The following is a 22,806-nucleotide window of genomic DNA, read 5'->3' as shown; positions in this document are numbered from 1 at the left end:
TGCACCTCGTCCTTACCCAGGAGGTGGGCTGATGACTTAAGGCATTGCCGTTGATCTCTTCTTTATTGGCCAGCATGTTCTGTACTGTTCTACAGAAATGGACTGCTGGGGTTCTGCAAGCCTCACACATGTTTGGTCTTTTCAGGTCTGTCCAAATGGTATAGCAACACGTCCTATCCCCTCTCCATAGAGACCATACACGTCCTATCCCCTCTCCATAGAGACAATACACGTCCTATCCCCTCTCCATAGAGACCATATACGTCCTATCCCCTCTCCATAGAGACCATACACGTCCTATCCCCTCTCCATAGAGACAATACACGTCCTATCCCCTCTCCATAGAGACAATACACGTCCTATCCCCTCTCCATAGAGACCATACACGTCCACACATGCTTATCTAAGTGTTGTAGACGAGTCGTGTGTCTTGGTTTTAGTCAACATTAAGTCTGGTGGCTTGTTGTTCCATGACAATAGGTGTTGATGCTAATGTTTCTGATCTCTACTGACCAGGGTATAGGCCATATTCAGCTCTACTGTCCTGCAGTGACACGGTCATGGGTTGGCCCCACACACACACACACACACACACACACACACACACACACACACACACACACACACACACACACACACACACACACACACACACACACCAGTAAAAGCTTCACCCTGATGCCAGAGGCTGTTTGAACAAGCTGCTCTTCACAACTAGATCCACAAAGAAGATCCATGAAGAAAGTCCTATAGTTTAGATTGGATACATTCATGGAGCTTTTTGGAATAATATGTATTTATTGGTACACATATTTATTAGAAGATGACCAAAGGTGAGGTAAGGTCAATAGTAGGTCAGTATTCGGGACACAGTGTATGTAAACGGTCTCCCAGTGAGGGGGTGATGAAGGCTCTGTGTAGCGCGACGCTGGAACACAACATCAGCTCCTTTTAAATCCTGCATGATGGTTTTAATTCTACCTGCACGTTGCTTCAGCCCTGTGCAGCACTTTGGGATTGTGCAAATGAAAAGCAAGTAGAGGGGAATGAGAACCTGAGACTTTTCTAACATACTAACTAACGCAGTAGTCTATGCAATGCACTATACTGTAGGCTCTACAGAGCACCATACTGTAGGCTCTACAGAGCACTATACTGTAGGCTCTACAGAGCACTATACTGTAGGCTCTACAGAGCACTATACTGTAGGCTCTACAGAGCACTATACTGTAGGCTCTACAGAGCACTATACTGTAGGCTCTACAGAGCACCATACTGTAGGCTCTACAGAGCACTATACTGTAGGCTCTACAGAGCACTATACTGTAGGCTCTACAGAGCACCATACTGTAGGCTCTACAGAGCACTATACCGTAGGCTCTACACAGAGCACTATACTGTAGGCTCTACAGAGCACTATACTGTAGGCTCTACAGAGCACTATACTGTAGGCTCTACAGAGCACTATACTGTAGGCTCTACAGAGCACTATACTGTAGGCTCTACAGAGCACTATACTGTAGGCTCTACAGAGCACTATACTGTAGGCTCTACAGAGCACTATACTGTAGGCTCTACACAGAGCACTATACCGTAGGCTCTACTAGGGCTGCACAATATATCAAATTTTTATCACAATGACGATATTGGCTTCCCACGATGACACGTAGTGTTCTCGCGATATTTCGCGATATTTCAAATGCGTGCTCCCGACCCACATTGTTTTGTAAAATAATGCATCCGCAAAAAAAAGAAAACCAAAAAAGAAACGAGCCCCGCCCATGCCCCAGAATGAGGAGTTTTCGTCAGGGCACAGAGCCCCCCCCCTTCCCGCCATGTTGAAGGTACGCCCCTCCGAGTGCAGCTGAGCTTTGCGTTATTGTTGACACGGTAGCTGCTAGCAGAGGAGGTTGTTGCAATTCTGTACTGTTTTAACAATGCCTGGAAATAACTGCTGCTAAAAACTGCTCCAATGCCTCACACGATCGTCGAGGAAACCATAAGAACAGCGGGCTACAGTTTGTCAGGTTCCCTAAATGGACAACGCACTGAAGGCTGCCCCACACTACAAGAGTTGAGTTGGATGTACACCACACACATAAAGAGAATCTCAGCCGATTTGTTGCTCTCCGATCGTAAATACAAATACATGAGACACACTAGGACAATCTTGTCCGATAATTGCCCGCTGCAGGGCCGTGGAGGTAGAACTAGAGCAACTCGCGTCAACAGTGAAGATGGATCAGCGTCTTTTGACAGCAGTGGTTTGCTTACTTAATATCAGAGAATATCCGCGTCAGTTCGGCCGCGGCGCAATTAATGAATAAAGATTAAACATCATAAACTGAATGGCTGTACAAGTGTACAGCCATATCCAGTGGAATAGCCTACATTGACTATAATGGTTTCTAATGTCTTCGGCGAACGTTTTTATTGCCGTGCCGCTTCCGTGACGGTTCTGGTGGAAATTGCCCTTCACTCTTTATTTCTATCTCGTAATCTCTCCTGCGTCTCTATGTTGCGTAGTTCCTCATCTGTCTCTATGCCGCTCTGACAACGTTGCCCCTGGCAACCGATAGCCGTGGATGCCATCATGGCGGACGGGCTCAAACCCCTCCCCTCCGCCAAAATCACGTGACTCCTCATTCTCAATAAAAGCGAGCATGTACAGCGCAACACCATATGCAGTGGCGGATTTAGGCACGGGCGAAGCGGGCAGATAATAACCCCCCCCCCATGAATAATCGTGGTAAATAATCGTGATATCAATATTGATCAAAATAATCGTGATAATCATTTTGGCAATAATCGTGCAGCCCTAGGCTCTACAGAGCACTATACTGTGGGCTCTACTCAGTTGGAGACAGAAAAGGGCTCCATCTTGATGGCTGAATTTTACTTCTAATTGAAAGGGTTCGTCAACCTCGTACATAAATGTTATATTATGGACGGATTGGTATGGATTGTCTCTAGTCCTATGGCCAAGAGAGGCTCCAGAGAAGTCTCCTGTTCCTCCTACTGGTTACTGATGAGCAGTACATACCTGAGAGTAGACAGCCACACCTACAGCCCCATAGCTGTGTTTCGTAGACTCCTCCTTTGCCTCCAGACCATCGAACGCTGTGAAGTAATCATGACGTTGAAATGGTATATTAGCATGCATCCCGGGTTTATGGTAAATAGTACTGTTTTAGTTAATAGGATTATTCATGATATAATAGGATTATTCATGATGCATAATATTTCAGATTAATATTCATAGTGTTCCAGTAATACATATTACAGGATTACAGCAACAAAATCGAAATAGCAACATATGATTATTTGATGCATGACTAATAAATGTGTATAATATTGTGGTTTCTTCAGAACATGAAGACAAATAAGATCAACCAGATAAGTCTAGGTTCCACGTGTATATGAGCAGCCGGAAGGGAGCTATGAACTGGATGACGTTTGTTTTAAATACTGAATGCTGCCTGCTGGTCGGTAGGAGGTGAATATAGGAAAGCAGGATGGACATTTCCAAACGCTTGGCGGGTCCAGACCCAGGGGTACATGCCCTCGCTGATTTCAGGGCTGTAATTAGATTGCTAACTGTGACTCAATCGCGCCTCGATGTCTTTCCCCCCCGGAACAGGAACGTGGAGATAGATATCAGGGCGGGCGTAAACGCCTTCAGACAATGGAGTGACAAGTGCAGACAGAAAGTAGGCTGGTGTGGGCCGGACAGAGAGGGGCCGAGTGGGCCGGACAGAGAGGGGCCGAGTGGGGAGGACAGAGAGGGGCCGGACAGAGAGGGGCCGAGTGGGGAGGACAGAGAGGGGGCGGACAGAGAGGGGCCGAGTGGGCCGGACAGAGAGGGGCCGAGTGGGGAGGACAGAGAGGGGCCGAGTGGGCCGGACAGAGAGGGGCCGGACAGAGAGGGGCCGAGTGGGCCGGACAGAGAGGGGCCGAGTGGGCCGGACAGAGAGGGGCCGAGTGGGCCGGACAGAGAGGGGCCGGACAGAGAGGGGCCGAGTGGGCCGGACAGAGAGGGGCCGAGTGGGCCGGACAGAGAGGGGCCGAGTGGGCCGGACAGAGAGGGGCCGAGTGGGCCGGACAGAGAGGGGCCGAGTGGGCCGGACAGAGAGGGGCCGAGTGGGGAGGACAGAGAGGGGCCAAGTGGGGAGGACACACAGGGCTGGTTCCTCCACTCTGGGCTGGGTGGCCGCTGTCGGCTCATCCTTGGAGACGCCTCTTCCACGCTCTTCTCTGATGGGTTGATCTCCCTCCATGACGCCCCGTGGTGCATCTTGGGAGGACCTGAGCTAGTCGGACTCTTATTGGTTGATCCACCGCTGTCTGGAAACTGCAGCTATCCCACCAAGTCCTTTTGAATGAGACTCGAATGAGCCATGACACACACACGCACGCACACACACCACCTCATCACAGTCTATAGCAGGCCCATTCAACTTGTGGCATGAAATTAATTTACTAACAATTAGACTGCAGTCCCCGGGGCCCGGTGGTCTGAGGCCCGGTGGTCTGAGGCCCGGTGGTCTGAGGCCCCGGGGCCTGGTGGTCTGAGGCCCGGTGGTCTGGGGCCCGGTGGTCTGAGGCCCGGGGCCCGGGGCCTGGTGGTCTGGGGCCCCGGGGCCTGGTGGTCTGAGGCCTCGGGGCCTGGTGGTCTGAGGTGGTCTGAGGCCCGGGGCCTGGTGGTCTGGGGCCCCGGGGCCTGGTGGTCTGGGGCCCCGGGGCCTGGTGGTCTGGGGCCCGGGCCCCGGGGCCTGGTGGTCCGTGTCTGGGCGGCAGGGAGCCTTCTCCACGCTGTAATGTAATCTAATGGTGGCTGGCGCTGGGTGAGGGCTTGAAGGGGCTCAATAATTAGTATGGATCCAGAAGAAGTGTGTGCATGTTTTCCTTTCTCATGTAAGCACTTCCCCAAGTCTCAGCTCCCCCCCACTGTGTGTTTGTCCTGGTGGGGCGTGCCCTAATGTTTACTGCCACACTTCTGTCTTTAATCAACACATTTTGCTAGCCTATAACATTTCATGCTAACCTTTATTTGAGTTTTGTCCAACAACTCTACGTGTACAGAGTTCTGACCTCAGTGAGGGTCAACAGAGCTGACCTGTGCCCTCTGACCTTAGTGAGGGTCAACAGAGCTGATCTGTGCCCTCTGACCTCTGACCTTAGTGAGGGTCAACAGAGCTGACCTGTGCCCTCTGACCTCAGTGAGGGTCAACAGAGCTGATCTGTGCCCTCTGACCTCTGACCTCAGGGTCAACAGAGCTGATCTGTGCCCTCTGACCTCTGACCTCAGGGTCAACAGAGCTGACCTGTGTCCCTTTACCCTCCAGCGGCATCGGGAGGAACTGGCCCTGGGCGTCGGGCGGCAGCAGCATCCTGGCCGAGTACGGGACGCTGCATCTGGAGTTCATGCACCTCAGCAAGCTCTCTGGGAACCCCCAGTTTGCTCAGAAGGTACCGCTGGGGGACGGGGCCCCAGAAGGCGCCGCTGGGGGACGGGGCCCCAGAAGGCGGCACTGGGGGACGGGGCCCCGGAAGGCGCCGCTGGGGGACGGGGCCCCGGAAGGCGCCGCTGGGGGACGGGGCCCCGGAAGGCGCCGCTGGGGGACGGGGCCCCGGAAGGCGCCGCTGGGGGACGGGGCCCCGGAAGGCGCCGCTGGGGGACGGGGCCCCGGAAGGCGCCGCTGGGGGACGGGGCCCCGGAAGGCGCCGCTGGGGGACGGGGCCCCAGCCCTGTGGACCACTGACTACTGGGCCTTCAAATAAACGTGGCGTTATACAATTAGCATTTGTTGCCGCCTAGTTCATAATATGCAACTAAACCACAGTGTCTTTGCACAACTATTGTGTTTATTTAAGTCTCAGGTGACTTTTCTTGTGTTTCTCTCACACATGTTGTTATTTTATATTATTGCATTGTTGAATGGAGACTGAGACATTTCATTCCTGTTGCTTTAATTTAATTGTTGTGAAAATGACACATCTTGAAAAACAATGAACAAATGATTCATCTTAAAATTAAGGCATTAAAATGTACTAGCGATTATCAATAGTTTTTATGAATATGTCAGGGTTGTGCATGAGCAACGCCCTCCCAGTCCCTTTCACTGGCCATGAAGGGAACCCCATTCTGAATACATTGTATTGATCCATGGTTCCACTTTCTCTGTTCTGTGTTAGGTGATGAACATCCGGAAAGTGCTGGAACACTTGGACAAACCTCACGGCTTGTATCCCAACTACCTGAACCCCAACAGCGGGCAGTGGGGGCAACGTGAGTCCATCCAACACATCCTCCTACCCCTCCCCCTATCCCCCACGCCTCTGCTCCCTCCATCCCCTCTCTCTCTCGGTCATGTTCACTGTGCTTCGCTGTGTGCTTTCATATACCGAAAAAACTGACAACCAAATCCAGACCCATTTTCCTTCACTTCCCTGCCTGAAAAGACTATGGATTTCAGTCTGTACAATATGTAACGGCACCTAAAGAATTCTGATGACCTTATACAGGCCTATCTATCTAAATGTTGTCTCTTGCAGATCACGTGTCTGTTGGCGGGCTGGGTGACAGTTTCTATGAGTATCTGCTCAAAGCCTGGATCATGTCTGACAAGACTGACGAGGAAGCCAAGAAGATGTACTACGATGCCCTGCAGGTAGGTGGACTCCCCGTGCCTGGTGGGTCATAGGGTCAGCAGGAAGACATTCATGAATAATAGGGCGGCGGTGGCTCAGGAGGTAGAGTGGGTCTACTGGTAACCAGAGGGTTGCTGGTTTGACCCCCGGCTCCTCATAGCGGAGTGTGGAGGTGTCCCTGAGCGAGACGCCTCACCCTGACTGCTCCTGACCAACTGGCTGTCGCCCTGCGTGGTCGACTGCCGTCGGTGTGTGAATAATGTGCATAATCCCCTAAATGTAATGTCTACAATAATTTAGCAAAATACGTTTTTATCCTCAATATTATATCTATAATAAATATAGAATTTTTTTTCTATGATATTGAACCAACGATAAGAACTCGGTGAGAATAACAAATCAGTTTTAAAGAGTTGATATCGCTGACATTAGTGAACATTAAAGCTGCACTACACAGTATTGTTTCACAGCCACTAGGTGGCGCACCGAACTGAAGGCAACCTGCAGCGAGAGATGTGTGCATTCACAAAATGTTTCCGTTTATGTATTAAGACTAATGTTTATGGCTTCTGTAGCTTCCTCTCTTTCACTGAGGTGGGAGTGAAGGGAGGGCCCAGCAGGAGGGGGTGCTGGGTCCGGCTGCGGCCCGGCCAGCTGCTCAGAGGTGGTCTCCAGGACCAGCCCTGGTCTGAGATGATCTGCAGTCTGTTGGCAGACCAGCTCAAGTCTGTAGGGACGGGCGTTTAGACCCATCGTGTTCCGGGAGACAGTTTCCCCATGACAGTGATACAACCGGGATCGATTTCTCCTCCATAGCGATCCGTCCCCCACTATAGCACTAGTCCTGCTGTGGAACTTATTAAACCATGTAAACAATGTTCAAACCCCCTAATGGCTTTGGGATAATGGAAGAAGCTGTCATACTTTGGTGAGTCTTTAAGCCGCATTGAAGCTCTGCTGTAACCACGTCCAGCTGGGGCTGAGGAGTGGATCCCACAGCCACTGACGGGAGTTTGTTGTGTTGCTACTTTATTCAAATGACCCCTTTGTGTCACCGAGTGAACCACTTTAGAATCTATAGAATAAAATAGAATAAAACCCAATCAGTTGATCAAACCCTTGTTGTGCAGCAGTGGTCTCTCCTGCTGGGTTTGTCCTCAGCACTATTGTCGTTAATATACTCTTTGCTTATGTAGATGCATAATTAGCATGTATTGATGAGCCTCTGGAACCACGTTGCTGCCTTTCTGAATGGTAAATGAAGTTTACATGGAGCAACACATCCACACTGATGAGAAAAGGACCAATCACAGTGAAGGGAGGGATGGTTGTAAAGAGCAGCCTGGTGCCAGCTGGTCCCGAGAACCAGGGGAGGAAACATGAAGAGACCATCAGCAAGCATAGAAAGATAATCAAGGAGAACACACACACACAAGCACACACAGCAGCACACACACCAGCACACACACACACACACACACACACACACACACACACCAATACACCAATACACCAGCACACACACACCAGCACACACACACCAACACCAGCACACCAACACCAGCACACACACACCAGCACACACACACCAGCACACACACACACACACACACACACACACACACACACACACACACACACACACACACACACACACACACACACACACACACACACACACACACACACACACCAATACACCAGCACACACACACCAACACACACACCAGCACACACACCCCAACACCAGCACACACACACACCAACACCAGCGCACACACACACACACACACACACACACACACACACACACACACACACACACACACACACACACACACACACCATAAGCAAATGGAAAAGCAGCTGGCGCTCCAGCCCACACGCTGGTAATCAGCGCTCTTGGAAGGGGGATAATGTGGATGAGAAGGAGGTGAAGGAAGCGGCCTGTGGGCTGGTGTTAGAACAAGAGCCGCTGGCACTCTCCTGTCTGTGTCTCTGTGGAGCGCTCACTGTAAACCCGCACTTTCATTACCAGAATTATCAATTATGAAGATTTCCTCTTAACGTTCCCTGAATACGTTCATTATTAAAACCCTTCTAAACCATTAGAAGGGTAATGCCGTACTGGGTAATGCATATCCGCACACTGGACGGCAGCTACCAGAATATTAAATCATGTTTGAATATCCAAAACGAACTGATAGCTACTGATAATGCGGGGCTCCTATACGTGGCCATTCTTATGATGCTGACCACTTCCAGCGCCCTGCCATATGTATTTCATCAGTGGGATATTCAGACCACATGTAACCTAGCCTGCTACCCGCACTCCCTAACTATGCATAGACGTTAAAAAAAATCATTATTTGTTGTATACATTTGTTTGTGTTAAACGAAACAAAGCATTCAAATACTGAACTGAGATGGACCCCCACCTAAAGGCGGCCGCACACCGCGCCGAAAACCGGGCGTGGGTGAGTGTTGAGAGGGCGGTGACAGGAGTCTGATGGAGTGATCGGTGAGTCTCTCTGGTCGGCTCGGTGCGGTCGGCCGTCCATAAGGTTGTCTGCATTCTGTTCAGCCGATTCACCGTGTGTCATCGGCCACCACGGTCCTTCTGTCTTCACCAATCTGATTGGTGGAGGGCTAGCCCTTGACTAGCGAATCAGTGAAGCCCGGAAGTAAGGACGGTAAACATACAAACAGTGAATTCTTTGACCGTGTGGGCCGACGAATAATTTATTTATCAGCATGGTGGAGGATAGTCCGTCGCTGAGACATTACATCTCACGCAAGCACAGAACGTACAGCGTCGTCTGTAGTCGTCTAGGGGTGTATTTCACACTTTTTTGACAGTCGGTGAGATGAATAGCCCGACTCCATTTTCTGGCGTGGATGGGGTCGTCTTGGTGTGTGCCCGCCTTAAGGAACAGATAGCGGTCTACTGTGGCTCAGGCACACACACACACACACACACACACACACACACACACACACACACACACACACACACACACACACACACACACACACACACACGGGTGTATGTGAGTGTCTAGCGCTGGTTCTCCTCTGCGTCCCTCAGGCCATCGAGACCAACCTGATCCGGAGGTCCAGCGGGGGGCTGACCTACATCGCCGAGTGGAAGGGGGGCCTCCTGGAGCACAAGATGGGCCACCTGACGTGCTTCGCGGGGGGCATGATCGCCCTGGGGGCGGACGGCGCCCCCGGAGACCAGACCGGACACCAGATGGAGCTGGCGGCCGAGATCGCACGCACCTGTCACGAGTCTTACGCCCGCACAAGTAGGACACACACGCACACACGCACACGCACACACACGCACACACACACGTAGGACCCAGAGCAGCCATCTGCTTATAGATCACACACACACAGACCACCACAGTGGTCTGTGTGTCACTCTCTGAGTGACACACAGTCACTCTCTGAGTCACTCTCTGAGTGCGGAGTCACTCTCTGAGCGCGGAGTCAGAGCGGGGCTCTGGCTCCGGTGTGGGGCCCTCGGCCCCAGTGGGGCCCCCTGTCTGTCTCTAGTGGTGGTCTGTCTCTAGTGGTGGTCTGTCTCTAGTGGTGGTCTGTCTCTAGTGGTGGTCTGTCTCTAGTGGTGTGGTGGTCTGTCTCTAGTGGTGGTCTGTCTCTAATGGTGGTCTGTCTCTAGTGGTGGTCTGTCTCTAGTGGTGTGGTGGTCTGTCTCTAGTGGTGGTCTGTCTCTAGTGGTGGTCTGTCTCTAGTGGTGTGGTGGTCTGTCTCTAGTGGTGTGGTGGTCTGTCTCTAGTGGTGGTCTGTCTCTAGTGCTGGTCTGTCTCTAGTGGTGTGGTGGTCTGTCTCTAGTGGTGTGGTGGTCTGTCTCTAGTGGTGGTCTGTCTCTAGTGGTGTGGTGGTCTGTCTCTAGTGGTGGTCTGTCTCTAGTGGTGGTCTGTCTCTAGTGGTGGTCTGTCTCTAGTGGTGTGGTGGTCTGTCTCTAGTGGTGTGGTGGTCTGTCTCTAGTGGTGTGGTGGTCTGTCTCTAGTGGTGGTCTGTCTCTAGTGGTGGTCTGTCTCTAGTGGTGTGGTGGTCTGTCTCTAGTGGTGGTCTGTCTCTAGTGGTGGTCTGTCTCTAGTGGTGTGGTGGTCTGTCTCTAGTGGTGTGGTGGTCTGTCTCTAGTGGTGGTCTGTCTCTAGTGGTGGTCTGTCTCTAGTGGTGGTCTGTCTCTAGTGGTGTGGTGGTCTGTCTCTAGTGGTGTGGTGGTCTGTCTCTAGTGGTGTGGTGGTCTGTCTCTAGTGGTGGTTTGTCTCTAGTGGTGGTCTGTCTCTAGTGGTGGTCTGTCTCTAGTGGTGGTCTGTCTCTAGTGGTGGTCTGTCTCTAGTGGTGGTCTGTCTCTAGTGGTGTGGTGGTCTGTCTCTAGTGGTGTGGTGGTCTGTCTCTAGTGGTGTGGTGGTCTGTCTCTAGTGGTGGTCTGTCTCTAGTGGTGGTCTGTCTCTAGTGGTGTGGTGGTCTGTCTCTAGTGGTGGTCTGTCTCTAGTGGTGGTCTGTCTCTAGTGGTGTGGTGGTCTGTCTCTAGTGGTGTGGTGGTCTGTCTCTAGTGGTGGTCTGTCTCTAGTGGTGTGGTGGTCTGTCTCTAGTGGTGTGGTGGTCTGTCTCTAGTGGTGGTCTGTCTCTAGTGGTGGTCTGTCTCTAGTGCTGGTCTGTCTCTAGTGGTGTGGTGGTCTGTCTCTAGTGGTGTGGTGGTAATGGGTGTTCCTGGTTCCCCTGCAGCGCTGAAGCTGGGTCCAGAGGCGTTCCGCTTCGACGGGGGCGTGGAGGCCATCGCCACGCGACAGAACGAGAAGTACTTCATCCTGAGGCCGGAGGTCATCGAGACCTTCATGTACATGTGGAGGTTCACCCACGACCCCAAGTACCGCGACTGGGGCTGGGAGGCGGTCCAGGTACGCTCTCTGCTGCATCCGCTCTAGTCCAGAGGTGATGAGGATGGAATAGAACTATTTCCACCTCCTTTCCTTTCTTTCCCTCTATTTGTTCTGTTTCTCTCTCTCATTGCACTTGGACATTGTAAAGATGTGTCTATTGGTGATGAACAACGCACCCCAGGTCCCATTTAACCGTTTTCCGTCAAGTACTTCAGTTTGCTGAAGTACTTCAGTTTGCTGAAGTACTTGACGTCACCATGGGGTTTAATAGGAGAGCATGTCTTCTAGTCGCTGTAGTGTCATCATCAGTATCAGGTATTACTTTCTGTGGCACAACACCTCACAGGTTTTGTCTCAGTCAATGCATATTAGTATCTCATATAGTATCTCAATGCTCCTAAGCCAAGGAGTCATTAAACATTACAACTCTGGGAAAGGTTCATTTCTTTGGTTTGGGACATTGAGTTCTTCCCTGAAGCGAGGGGCGCCGTGTCCAGGAAACACTTCCACTGAGTGTTCCTCAACCACCAGAAAAAAATAATATGCGCAAATGTTCCCCATAATAACACAGCTACACAATATCTGAAGGGGTAAAGGGGCAACTTTATTGGTCACCTGGACAGATGATTGGTCCGCGGGGAGCTCCCTGACTGAAGGGGGCGCCACGGCGCGGGGCTGCTGGGAGACGGCTCGGAGGAGGCGTGTCCTCCCGGGGCGGGGCCACGCTGGGGAGCGAGGAGCAGCAGGCTCTGGGTCCTACCGAGGGGGTGACTCATGCGTCCTAACCTGGCAACCCGCTGGCTGGGCCGCGGGCCGCCTGCTGAGAGGCTCGGCCCCCTGACCAACCCGTCGCCCGGTGACCGGCCTCGGGCTGCTTTGTTACACGCATTAGTTACCATGGTTACCAGTGACGGGTTCATATGGCCCCCCCGTCGTATCACTGGCAGAGGATCCAGCCTCCGCCGGCCCCCAGTGGTCTAGGGCCCCTAACCCGGCCCCCAGTGGTCTAGGGCCCCTAACCCGGCCCCCAGTGGTCTAGGGCCCCTAACCCGGCCCCCAGTGGTCTAGGGCCCCTAACCCGGCCCCCAGTGGTCTAGGGCCCCTAACCCGGCCCCCAGTGGTCTAGGGCCCCTAACCCGGCCCCCAGTGGTCTAGGGCCCCTAACCCGGCCCCCAGTGGTCTAGAGACCCCTAACCCGGCCCCCAGTGGTCTAGGGCCCCTAACCCGCCCCCAGTGGTCTAGGGCCCCTAACCCGGCCCCCAGTGGTCTAGGGCCCCTAACCCGGCCCCCAGTGGTCTAGGGCCCCTAACCCGGCCCCCAGTGGTCTAGGGCCCCTAACCCGGCCCCCAGTGGTCTAGGGCCCCTAACCCGGCCCCCAGTGGTCTAGGGCCCCTAACCCGGCCCCCAGTGGTCTAGGGCCCCCGGCCCGGGGACCAGTAGAGTCTCTTCACTCTCCTCCATGTCACAATCCTTTCTTTATCAGAAACATGACGACAACCAAACATGCTAACTATTGCATGCAATATGGACCCAGTGCTGGGATTTATTGAGCTTCATTTTCTGCAGTGACACCTGAGTTCCCCGTGTGGTATGACTAAAGTAACATCTAGAATAATACTAATAGTTCATTAGAGCCCCAGAGCAGCTTCAGTCCTGTGATTGGGTGTGTCGTCCCAGGCCCTGGAGCAGCACTGCAGGGTGGAGGCGGGCTACAGCGGCATCAGAGACGTCTACGCCAGCGCCCCCAACCACGACGACGTCCAGCAGAGCTTCTACCAGGCTGAGACACTCAAGTAAACACACGCGCACACGCACACACACACGCACAGACACACACGCACGCGCACGCGCACACACGCACAGACACACACGCACGTGCACACACGCACAAACACACATGCACAAACGCACACACAAACGCACACACAAACGCACACACAAACGCACACGCACAGACACGTACCCACAAACACACACTGCAGCAATTCCCTTCAAGTAGGATGACGAGAAAACAGCAATCAGTGGAACTGGCTTCAGTTGGAAAATAATGTGCAGCTTTTGTTCACATGGAGTAGATTCAGATTATAACTTCAACATCACCAACACTAACACAAGACACACAAGACACACTAAATCATGTCCTAGATTTTCTAAACATAAAATCACAAATGAAGATATAAACACTTGGATCTGATATATGATCAAATGCATTATCAGTCATATATGACTAATAATGCATGTATATGTAATGTATGTATGTATACCTTACAAAGCCATGCAGTGAGCTAGATGTGGCGTTGATGTGGAAGCGCTCTGAAGTGCTCTGACCTTGGTGATGTTTAAAGGACGCAGCGACCAGCTATTCTTAGGCCCCCTTCACTCCAGGGCTCTCTGGGCTCAGAGCAGGGCTCTGTCCTACTTATTAGTTTGCTGTTGATGTTTGGGTCTGTTTCTGTCTTCTTCTCCGGAGTTCAGATGTGTTGGAGGCCGTGGGAGTACGCAGCATGCTCTCCAGTTTAAGCTAGGCGTTAAAGGGTTGATATCATGCTTTTGTTTTACCTTTCTAGACTGTTGTGTGACGTATGTCTCCTAAGATAGAAAGATCCAAGTCCTCCCCAGGGGGAGTATTGGCCCAGTAAGGACATCAAACCGCTCGTTTGCTCTCAAACTTCACTTCTGTAACACTGTGACGTCAGACTGTGGGCGGGGCTGAAGTGAAGAAGTCCCGCCTCCCGGCTATGTTTACAACTTCTCAGGGGTGTGAATTTGCAGACACACGCACAAAGCGTCCAATCACAGCAGTCTGGGCTACTCGGGAGGCGGGCCTTAAAGCGACGTGATACAAAACGTTTTTGAAAGACACTGAAATTGGTTTTGCAGAAATGAACAGTGTGAGATTAATAAGGGGTATTTCTAACATACAGGCATGTAACCCTATTCTAGTAGTACCCCCCAAATGCAATTATTAACCCTCAAAAAGCATGATATGGGACCTTTAAGCCAATAGCCTACTAAGGGCAAGATGTGTGTGTGCGTTTGTGTCTGGCTAGTCCGTCAGGCTGGAGCTCTCTCCATAGTGCCCCTCCCTCCAGCCTGGTGTCTCCATAGTGCCCCTCCCTCCAGCCTGGTGTCTCCATAGTGCCCCTCCCTCCAGCCGGTCCCTGGTGTCTCCATAGTGCCCCTCCCTCCAGCCGGTCCCTGGTGTCTCCATAGTGCCCCTCCCTCCAGCCTGGTGTCTCCATAGTGCCCCTCCCTCCAGCCTGGTGTCTCCATAGTGCCCCTCCCTCCAGCCTGGTGTCTCCATAGTGCCCCTCCCTCCAGCCTGGTGTCTCCATAGTGCCCCTCCCTCCAGCCTGGTGTCTCCATAGTGCCCCTCCCTCCAGCCGGTCCCTGGTGTCTCCATAGTGCCCCTCCCTCCAGCCGGTCCCTGGTGTCTCCATAGTGCCCCTCCCTCCAGCCGGTCCCTGGTGTCTCCATAGTGCCCCTCCCTCCAGCCGGTCCCTGGTGTCTCCATAGTGCCCCTCCCTCCAGCCGGTCCCTGGTGTCTCTGCCCCTCGGGGCCGAGGGGGCCCCTTGAGGCCCCTCTCCAGCCCCTTGAGGGCAGACAGCACACCCACCCCGCCCACTCCGTCCCCTCACTTGGAGGTTATAAAATAGCATTTACCCGTATAATTAATTTGTGTAGTAGAATCTTAATAAAGCTGTCAGCAGTTAAGAATATTTTTGGGAAAGGCTGGTTGAGCAGGTGACTGAATTGTCGGGGTTCCCCAGACGATGGAAGAGCTGCTTCTACGACGTCAACAGCAGACTGACGCTGGGCCCTTCAGCGTGTTAATATAGATCCATCTTGATCACACCATCACCATTCATTTTTCAACTTGGTCAAATAGAACATTTATTTATCCTTGTATACATATGTACCTTGACTTATTGCTTATGTTTAACAAAGTGTATTTGTTAATCACTCCCATTGATAAGACCAGTTAATGTTGAAAAGCGTCAAACATCTTTCTTAGTATTAGGTGTTGTGTGTTTAAAGGCTTGGATCAGAGAACTGGCTCGTATCATTCATCAGACTCCATCCACATTTCTCCATCAGTCAGAGAGATGTTCAACAGCAGTCAGAGTAGGACAGTTATAGGGCTATGTTCAGTTCTCCCAACCAAGCACTTAAACAAGCTCACAGTCAGCCTTGAAAAGGATTGCTCAGATCCTAAATAGCAGACACATTTATGTCAATCATTGGCAAACCAGATGGTTTAATGAACAGAAAGAACTAAACAGTGCATGAAATTGAACTGATCATTTAATTCACTTTATAAGTTTGTTCATGTGTTTGGACACTGTCAATGTATGCTCTATTAAACCCCGTTTCACAATGTGTCCTTTTAGAAACAGCAGGCAAGTGCCCATATGTCACTTGCCAGAATTGATCCCCTGTGTATATGGAGGGAGGTGACCTTGATATGTGTGTATGGAGGGAGGTGACCTTTATGTGTGTATGGAGGGAGGTGACCTTTATGTGTGTATGGAGGGAGGTGACCTTGATATATGTGTGTATGGAGGGAGGTGACCTTGATGTATGTGTGTATGGAGGGAGGTGACCTTTATGTGTGTATGGAGGGAGGTGACCTTTATGTGTGTATGGAGGGAGGTGACCATGATATATGTGTGTATGGAGGGAGGTGACCTTGATATGTGTGTATGGAGGGAGGTGACCTTTATGTGTGTATGGAGGGAGGTGACCTTGTTATATGTGTGTATGGAGGGAGGTGACCTTGATATATGTGTATATGGAGGGAGGTGACCTTGATATATGTATGTATGTATGGAGGGAGGTGACCTTGATATATATGTGTATGGAGGGAGGTGACCTTGATGTGTATGGAGGGAGGTGACCTTTATGTGTATGGAGGGAGGTGACCTTGATGTGTATGGAGGGAGGTGACCTTTATGTGTATGGAGGGAGGTGACCTTGATATATGTGTCTCTCCCAGGTACCTGTACCTGTTGTTCTCTGAGGACGACCACCTCCCGTCGGACCACTGGGTCTTTAACACCGAGGCCCACCCGCTGCCCGTCATCCAGAGGGACAGCACAGACCAGTCCCACAAAGACAAGGCGGCAGCCTAGTCCAGGTGCTTGGCTCAAGTTCAAACTCTGACCCTGCTCCACATGGATCCACGGTTATGTCTGGGGACACCCTGAGCGTTGAGCTTCATGGTACCAATACTTTCCATTGACTATAATGTTTGACTCCTATTTTTCTCCCCTATGAATGGCAACTGACATTAGGCTTGGTATTGTGCAGCTTTGAATCCCAGTCCAGCCTGTTGCCTCGTTCTCCTCATTCACCACATGTATTCCTTCAGCTCAGCAGAGCCCCCACCACCACATCGCAGCACACTCCCTAATAGTCCCCGTGGCCTGGCCCCTGGCCCGTGGCCCCTGGCCCCTGGCCCCCAGTGGAGGTACTGCGTCATGGTCCTGGCCCGGTGCAGGATGTATTCCCTCCTCCATGAGGAGGTTCCTCACACACAGGATGACTTATGGTTTATGACTTATGGTTTATGACTTATGGTTTATAACTTATGGTTTATACCCCGCTGGTTTATGAGCCCCTTCTCTCATACTGACGATGGTCAGTACTTCATGTACTTTGTTTAAAATGTTGACGTCTGTGTTGGAGAGCAAGGTTTTCCTGACCCAACATTTTAACAAGTCTTATTTAGTCTTCAATTTAGTGCCTTCGCTGCCTGGGAACACAAAACAACATGGAGACGAGCTAAAGGTTAAATAGAACTGATCTGGATTTGTTTTTCCTTCGTGTTGGGTTTCTTTAAGGTGGTCTGGTAGCTGATGAATGGAAGGTCATAGGTTTAAGAACTGCTCATGATTTCAAAGGTCCAGTTCAATATCACATCTTTTGATTCCATCATATCTTCTCAGCCTGCATGTGGAGCAGCCTCTGTAACAGCAGACCTTAATGTTACCTGAGTGGGGCCTTGAGCCTGTAGCACACTGCCACCTGGTGGTGACGCAATCTTACTGAAAAGCTTTTCCACGATCCAACGTGAATATAGAACACAGAAAGTTCATTTCAAAAGATTGAACCTGACCATTACATAATATTCCTTGTAGCGCCATCCCCATATCACATCGCAATATAGGTCAAGTTGTTTATTTTCACTGATAAATTACAAAAAGTCTAATAACATGTCCATATGTTCATGGGCTGAGGTTGTAAATAACTAAGAGCATAGCACTCTCTTAGCACTGGTCTCACGGCACTCAAGAGACGTAAGAAATCACTGAGCTCAGCCGAAAGATAGTACAGCCATCTCCATAATGTGGTCATTCAGTGATGACATCAGTTGTTTTATCCAAAATCACACACCATAAATGGCCTTTTATCATCCATGTGGTTTCTAACAAATAATGACAGCAAATGACAGATTGCTTTGAGTCGACACATATTATTTATTAGATCATATAATATGACTTCACCGAACATCTGAGCGAAATGATTATGATTTGAAATGAATGAGGTGAATAAAGAGGGAGATGGGAGGAGTCAGTTTAATGAGAGGATTACTTTGTATCCACAGGTTAAATCCTCTCCATAGAGGATTAGAGTTTACAGTACCACCCTTCCTTTCTTGTCCTCTGCCAGTGGTTTCCAGAGCCCTGTACATAATCTAGTAGCAACCGCCTTCAGATCCCTTCTCATCACTGTGGCTCATCTGCAATGTCTTTGGTTTGGTTTGTTGTCTTAGTTGAGGTTTATGGTTTAAGTTGTATTCATATGCCGATGTTTAAAATAATTAATATAGTCTGTTAATTTATTCTATAATTGTTAAAGTAGGATGTGGACACTGGAACAGAGTCCTCCAGGTGTGTTTATGGGATTAATGTGATGTTCTGGAACATTAAGATGACATCAGACACCTCCACCACCATCTGCTGGACAGCACTGGTTTGGACTTCAGACTGCTTGCGTTTGAGGGACCAGTAGGACTAACCAGTAGGACTAACCAGTAGGACACGTTGGTTAGCCGATGGTTGTTATAATGGTGTGATAAAGTACACATGGAATGCAATCAATAGATTCATGTCGGGGATCGGGGAGACAAAGGATTAAATGGATGTGTCCTCCACTGTGATGGCTGGATGCCAGGCCACGGTCCTGGTACTTTGTAAGTTTGTGTCTTTTGTTATCTTGTGTTATTTGCTTTAGTGGGATATTTTCTTGTCTTGGAAAGCACAAAAATGAAGCAGTGTACCGGCTCAATGCTGATGGAAGACATTTGCAATGTGCAATACACTCAGAGATGTGATCCACTCTATTCTTTGGACAGGTCGATTAAGTTGCCGTACAGAAACCTTTTCAGTCTCGATGTCGTCTCCACCGGACACCCGCCAGACGTGGGCTTTTCTCACGCATCAAACTTTTTATAATGACACCATATGTACGTTTTGTACTTCCTACGTTTGTGTTACAGTTGGGCAACACTGTTTATACTGTCTGGTGAAAGAAGTATAACAGTTACTTTTAATGATGCTTTAAGTAACTCATTTGGGTATTGTGTTGATATTTATTGATGCATTGGACCAGCGTTAGGAATGTAACTGGTACAGACGAGGGAATCTTCACACGTTGACAACGTGCTGTCCTCCTCTGTGGAGTCCTCCTCCTGGCTCTACTGAGGTGGAGCCCAGAGGTCTCATGTTGTATCGGCTTCTCCTTCCTCGTGAAGACACCGTATCAAACACATCATGGCTTCTTGGCTACCAGATTAGCTTTAATTTTCTTTTCTGGAAATAAAAAGGTGTAAAAATCTTGAAATAGGAATTATGGCGGACCTGATGACAAGTGAAAGTGACTTATCAAAATCTTCAAGTCATTCCGCAACTTGATAAAAACAATGGTTACAATGGTGGCTAATTAGCCTATTAAAGATGGGTTGGAATCATTACTAGACACTGTGATTTGCTGTATGTAAATGGATAGCATAGGTCTTGATTAGAGTTGCTGGCTAAAATCACTTCTTACAATTGTGTTATGTTATTGAAAAATGCAAATTCAGAGGATGACCTTTCGTATTTTGACCATGTTGAAGGGAGTAAATGTGACAAAAGTTGTTTTTGAAGGCCTCTGATTGTTATATATTGGCATTAAGATGCTTAAACGTGTAAACTTTTACAAACTTGACGCTTATCTTCTTTCTAACATCTTTGATTTTGTTTATTCTTCAAAGTAGGTTGATTGTGGTGATACTTTCAATATTGATTATTGATGTGTCGCATTCCAATGCCTTTCTCGTTGTGATCGATCCTTTATAAAAAGCTTTAAGTGTGGCGACCCAACCTCAGAAATGGAACTGCAGGCCATATCGCTGATCATCATTCCGCTGCACATATTTTACTTGGCGTTTGTATGCAGTATTTTCATTTTGTTTGGAATTGTTTTGTGTTTTGGTCTTTATTTTTTGTGTTTGTTATTATTGGAAAAATGTAAATATTCCATTAAGACAAAAAAAACATTCTACATTTATATAAAAATCGAATGAGCTTCGAAATTAAAAGTGATATTAAGAGCAGCAAACTTTTCAAATGAACTATATTTGTTACAATTCTATTGTGAATAAAACAATCTTTTAATAATTTGTATCATGAGTGTTCTGCGCCTTGAATCATTATCTCCTAATAATGTATATATAATAATGTGTGTATAATGTCTGTTCCGTCATACACTTCTAATTGTAAGTGTGGCTGAGAAGAATTGAAGATGAGGGAATGTAGCTGTTTAGTTTATATTAACCCTTGATTTTAATTATTTATTGAAAATTGTAAATGATGGACATATTTATGACAAAATCTTTGCCTTAGTTGAGGAACTTGTACCAAACTTGGATTTGGTACAAGTCATATGTACTTGATGTTTATATTTTGATGCTCATCTAATTATCAAAGGTGATGCTAAAGTCTATACAAAGTAGTACACATGTGTGGGATAGTAGCCTAGCAGATATTTGGCTTCAACCCTAAGCTCTGATAAGTTCAGCTCTAACAGTGCACAATACGTACATTCAGTAAGTGTTCTGGTATAGGTTCAATGTATAGCAGGGTTGACCCTGACCCTAACCCTAAACCTAGCCCTAACCATCAACTCCCGCAAGCAGCTAAGACTAATAGACCTCTGAAGAATAAGTCCCGCCGCCTCCAAGGCTCCGGTTCCCTCGGTCAAATGTCTATGTGAAATAACGTGGGGTTTGTGAATGATCGTACATAACAAACTCTGTAGGTGGCGGAGAAGCAAAAGCTGCGTCACGTTTTGAACTACACACTTTTTGCATCTAGTTTCGACTGTTTTTGGATTGTCGGTGCCGTTAAAGAAGTAAACGATTATTAAAGCTACTTTAACGGCACCAAAAACCCAGTTGAAACTAGAGGAAAACGGTTGTAGTTCAAAACGTGACGCAGCTTTTACTTCTCCTACAGAGTTTGCTATGTACGATCATTCATTAACCCCGTGTTATTTCCCATAGACATTTGACCGAGGGAACCGGGAGCCTCGGAGGAGGGACTTATTCTTCAGAGGTCTATCGAAACACGATCTAAAGGAGAGCCTTCTACGATAATGACCGGCTTTCTATACATTATCCCTTAGGCCTACATATTCACTGCAGCATGATTAAGACATGATCAGTAGCCTACAACTCATGTCAACTACCTAAATAGCCAGCCTGCTTAATGTAGTCTTCATTCTGGTCCAGACTAAACCCATTACCCTGTAGTCTTCATACTGGTCCAGACAGAACCCATTACCCTGTAGTCTTCATTCTGGTCCAGAACCCATTACCCTGTAGTCTTCATACTGGTCCAGAACACATTACCCTGTAGTCTTCATTCTGGTCCAGAACACATTACCCTGTAGTCTTCATTCTGGTCCAGAACCCATTACCCTGTAGTCTTCATACTGGTCCAGAACCCATTACCCTGTAGTCTTCGGTCCAAATTAATCAGCTTAATTCTGACACTCTCTCATGTTTTAGTGCTTGTAATTCTCTTTTTTGGGCCCCACTCTCGTGGTTTCTTTGACCGGACATATTCGCAAATTATTTCTGTGCTCACTTTGAAATGTTCCAACGTTGTGCGTGCGTTCCGTTGACTCACTCAACATGAGGCCCCCTGGTGGCGAGGCCCGGGGCTGCAGCCCTTAAAGCCCATTGTCTTAATCCGGGCCTGCCAAGGGGAAATTAATATATATATATATATATATATATATATATATGTGTGTGTGTGTGTGTATATACATACAGTATATCCCGCACGAGAAGGGTTCCACGGGCCACTAGTAACTGTCTCGTTCCCACGGAAAACCTTCTCATGCTCACTCGCTGTGATGTTTGAGTGACTCTACCAGCAGCATCAACCACTCCCAGTATAATCTACCAGCAGCATCAACCACTCCCAGTATAACCTCTGCTATAACACATCAGCGTCTAGGTCTGTGTGTTTGTATTGATTAGTTAATTGGGTGATTATTGTGATGTATTCTTACTGTGTGGTTGAGGCATGGGACCTGCTGCTGTGTATTTTTAATTGTGTGTGTTACAACATAAACAGTATTACTGTTCAACCAATAGTATCCCAGCCGTACATACTAAACCTATATTTTGGACCATTTTGAAATTTAGCATTTTTTGCCGGTGTTTGTAATTCACTGGAGGCCTAGAATATCTACTGTTGGTTGTGTGTGTAGTGTATGGGCTACATCATTATAGATATCATCACAGTCACTAAAATACGTATCTTCAGCATGTTATTTCCTTTATGAATTGGATAAACATTTGATAAACTGCAACACAACAACACATAGTAACACAGTTGGTTGTACAAAAACCCTATTTATCTAGATTATAGTTACATGTTTTGATGCATTTAATTCATAAATGATCGATGTCTTCCTATCATTGTACACTGCCAAGTGGGCTTTTATTAATTACAATTGTAATCATTAAAAAATATATGTTTAGTGAGTTGCAATTCTGCGCCTAGCGAGCCATGGATGTCCCCAAATATAAATAGCAAAATGTATTGTTTGTTCAATAGAGGTGAAGTACATACAATCCTGCGCTACTATAACCAAACACAATGCTGCTTGTGTTGCACATTTGCATCATGGGCGATGTAGTCGTTATTTCTAAATGATCAATTAAATCATTAATTAAATTTA

General features: G+C 48.7%; 1 protein-coding gene across 1 annotated transcript in view; it reads left to right on the top strand.

The window, feature by feature from the left end:
* The window catches only part of man1a1 (mannosidase, alpha, class 1A, member 1), a 77,945-nt gene extending 57,708 nt beyond the window's left edge, over window positions 1–20,237 (top strand). The window contains exons 6-12 of the mRNA XM_084483839.1: window positions 5,346–5,469; window positions 6,196–6,289; window positions 6,556–6,671; window positions 9,740–9,959; window positions 11,413–11,585; window positions 13,245–13,360; window positions 16,565–20,237. Of these exons, the coding sequence (XP_084339965.1) occupies window positions 5,346–5,469; window positions 6,196–6,289; window positions 6,556–6,671; window positions 9,740–9,959; window positions 11,413–11,585; window positions 13,245–13,360; window positions 16,565–16,700 (979 nt within the window). The 3' untranslated portion in view covers window positions 16,701–20,237. The remainder of the gene's footprint in view (window positions 1–5,345; window positions 5,470–6,195; window positions 6,290–6,555; window positions 6,672–9,739; window positions 9,960–11,412; window positions 11,586–13,244; window positions 13,361–16,564) is intronic.
* Window positions 20,238–22,806: the final 2,569 nt, after the last annotated feature.

This window comes from Micromesistius poutassou (assembly GCF_964030765.1).
Source record: "Micromesistius poutassou genome assembly, chromosome: 19".
In the NCBI taxonomy this organism is placed as follows: domain Eukaryota; kingdom Metazoa; phylum Chordata; class Actinopteri; order Gadiformes; family Gadidae; genus Micromesistius; species Micromesistius poutassou.
Note: the sequence above shows the minus strand (reverse complement) of the source record. Positions and strands in the feature narration are given on the sequence as shown.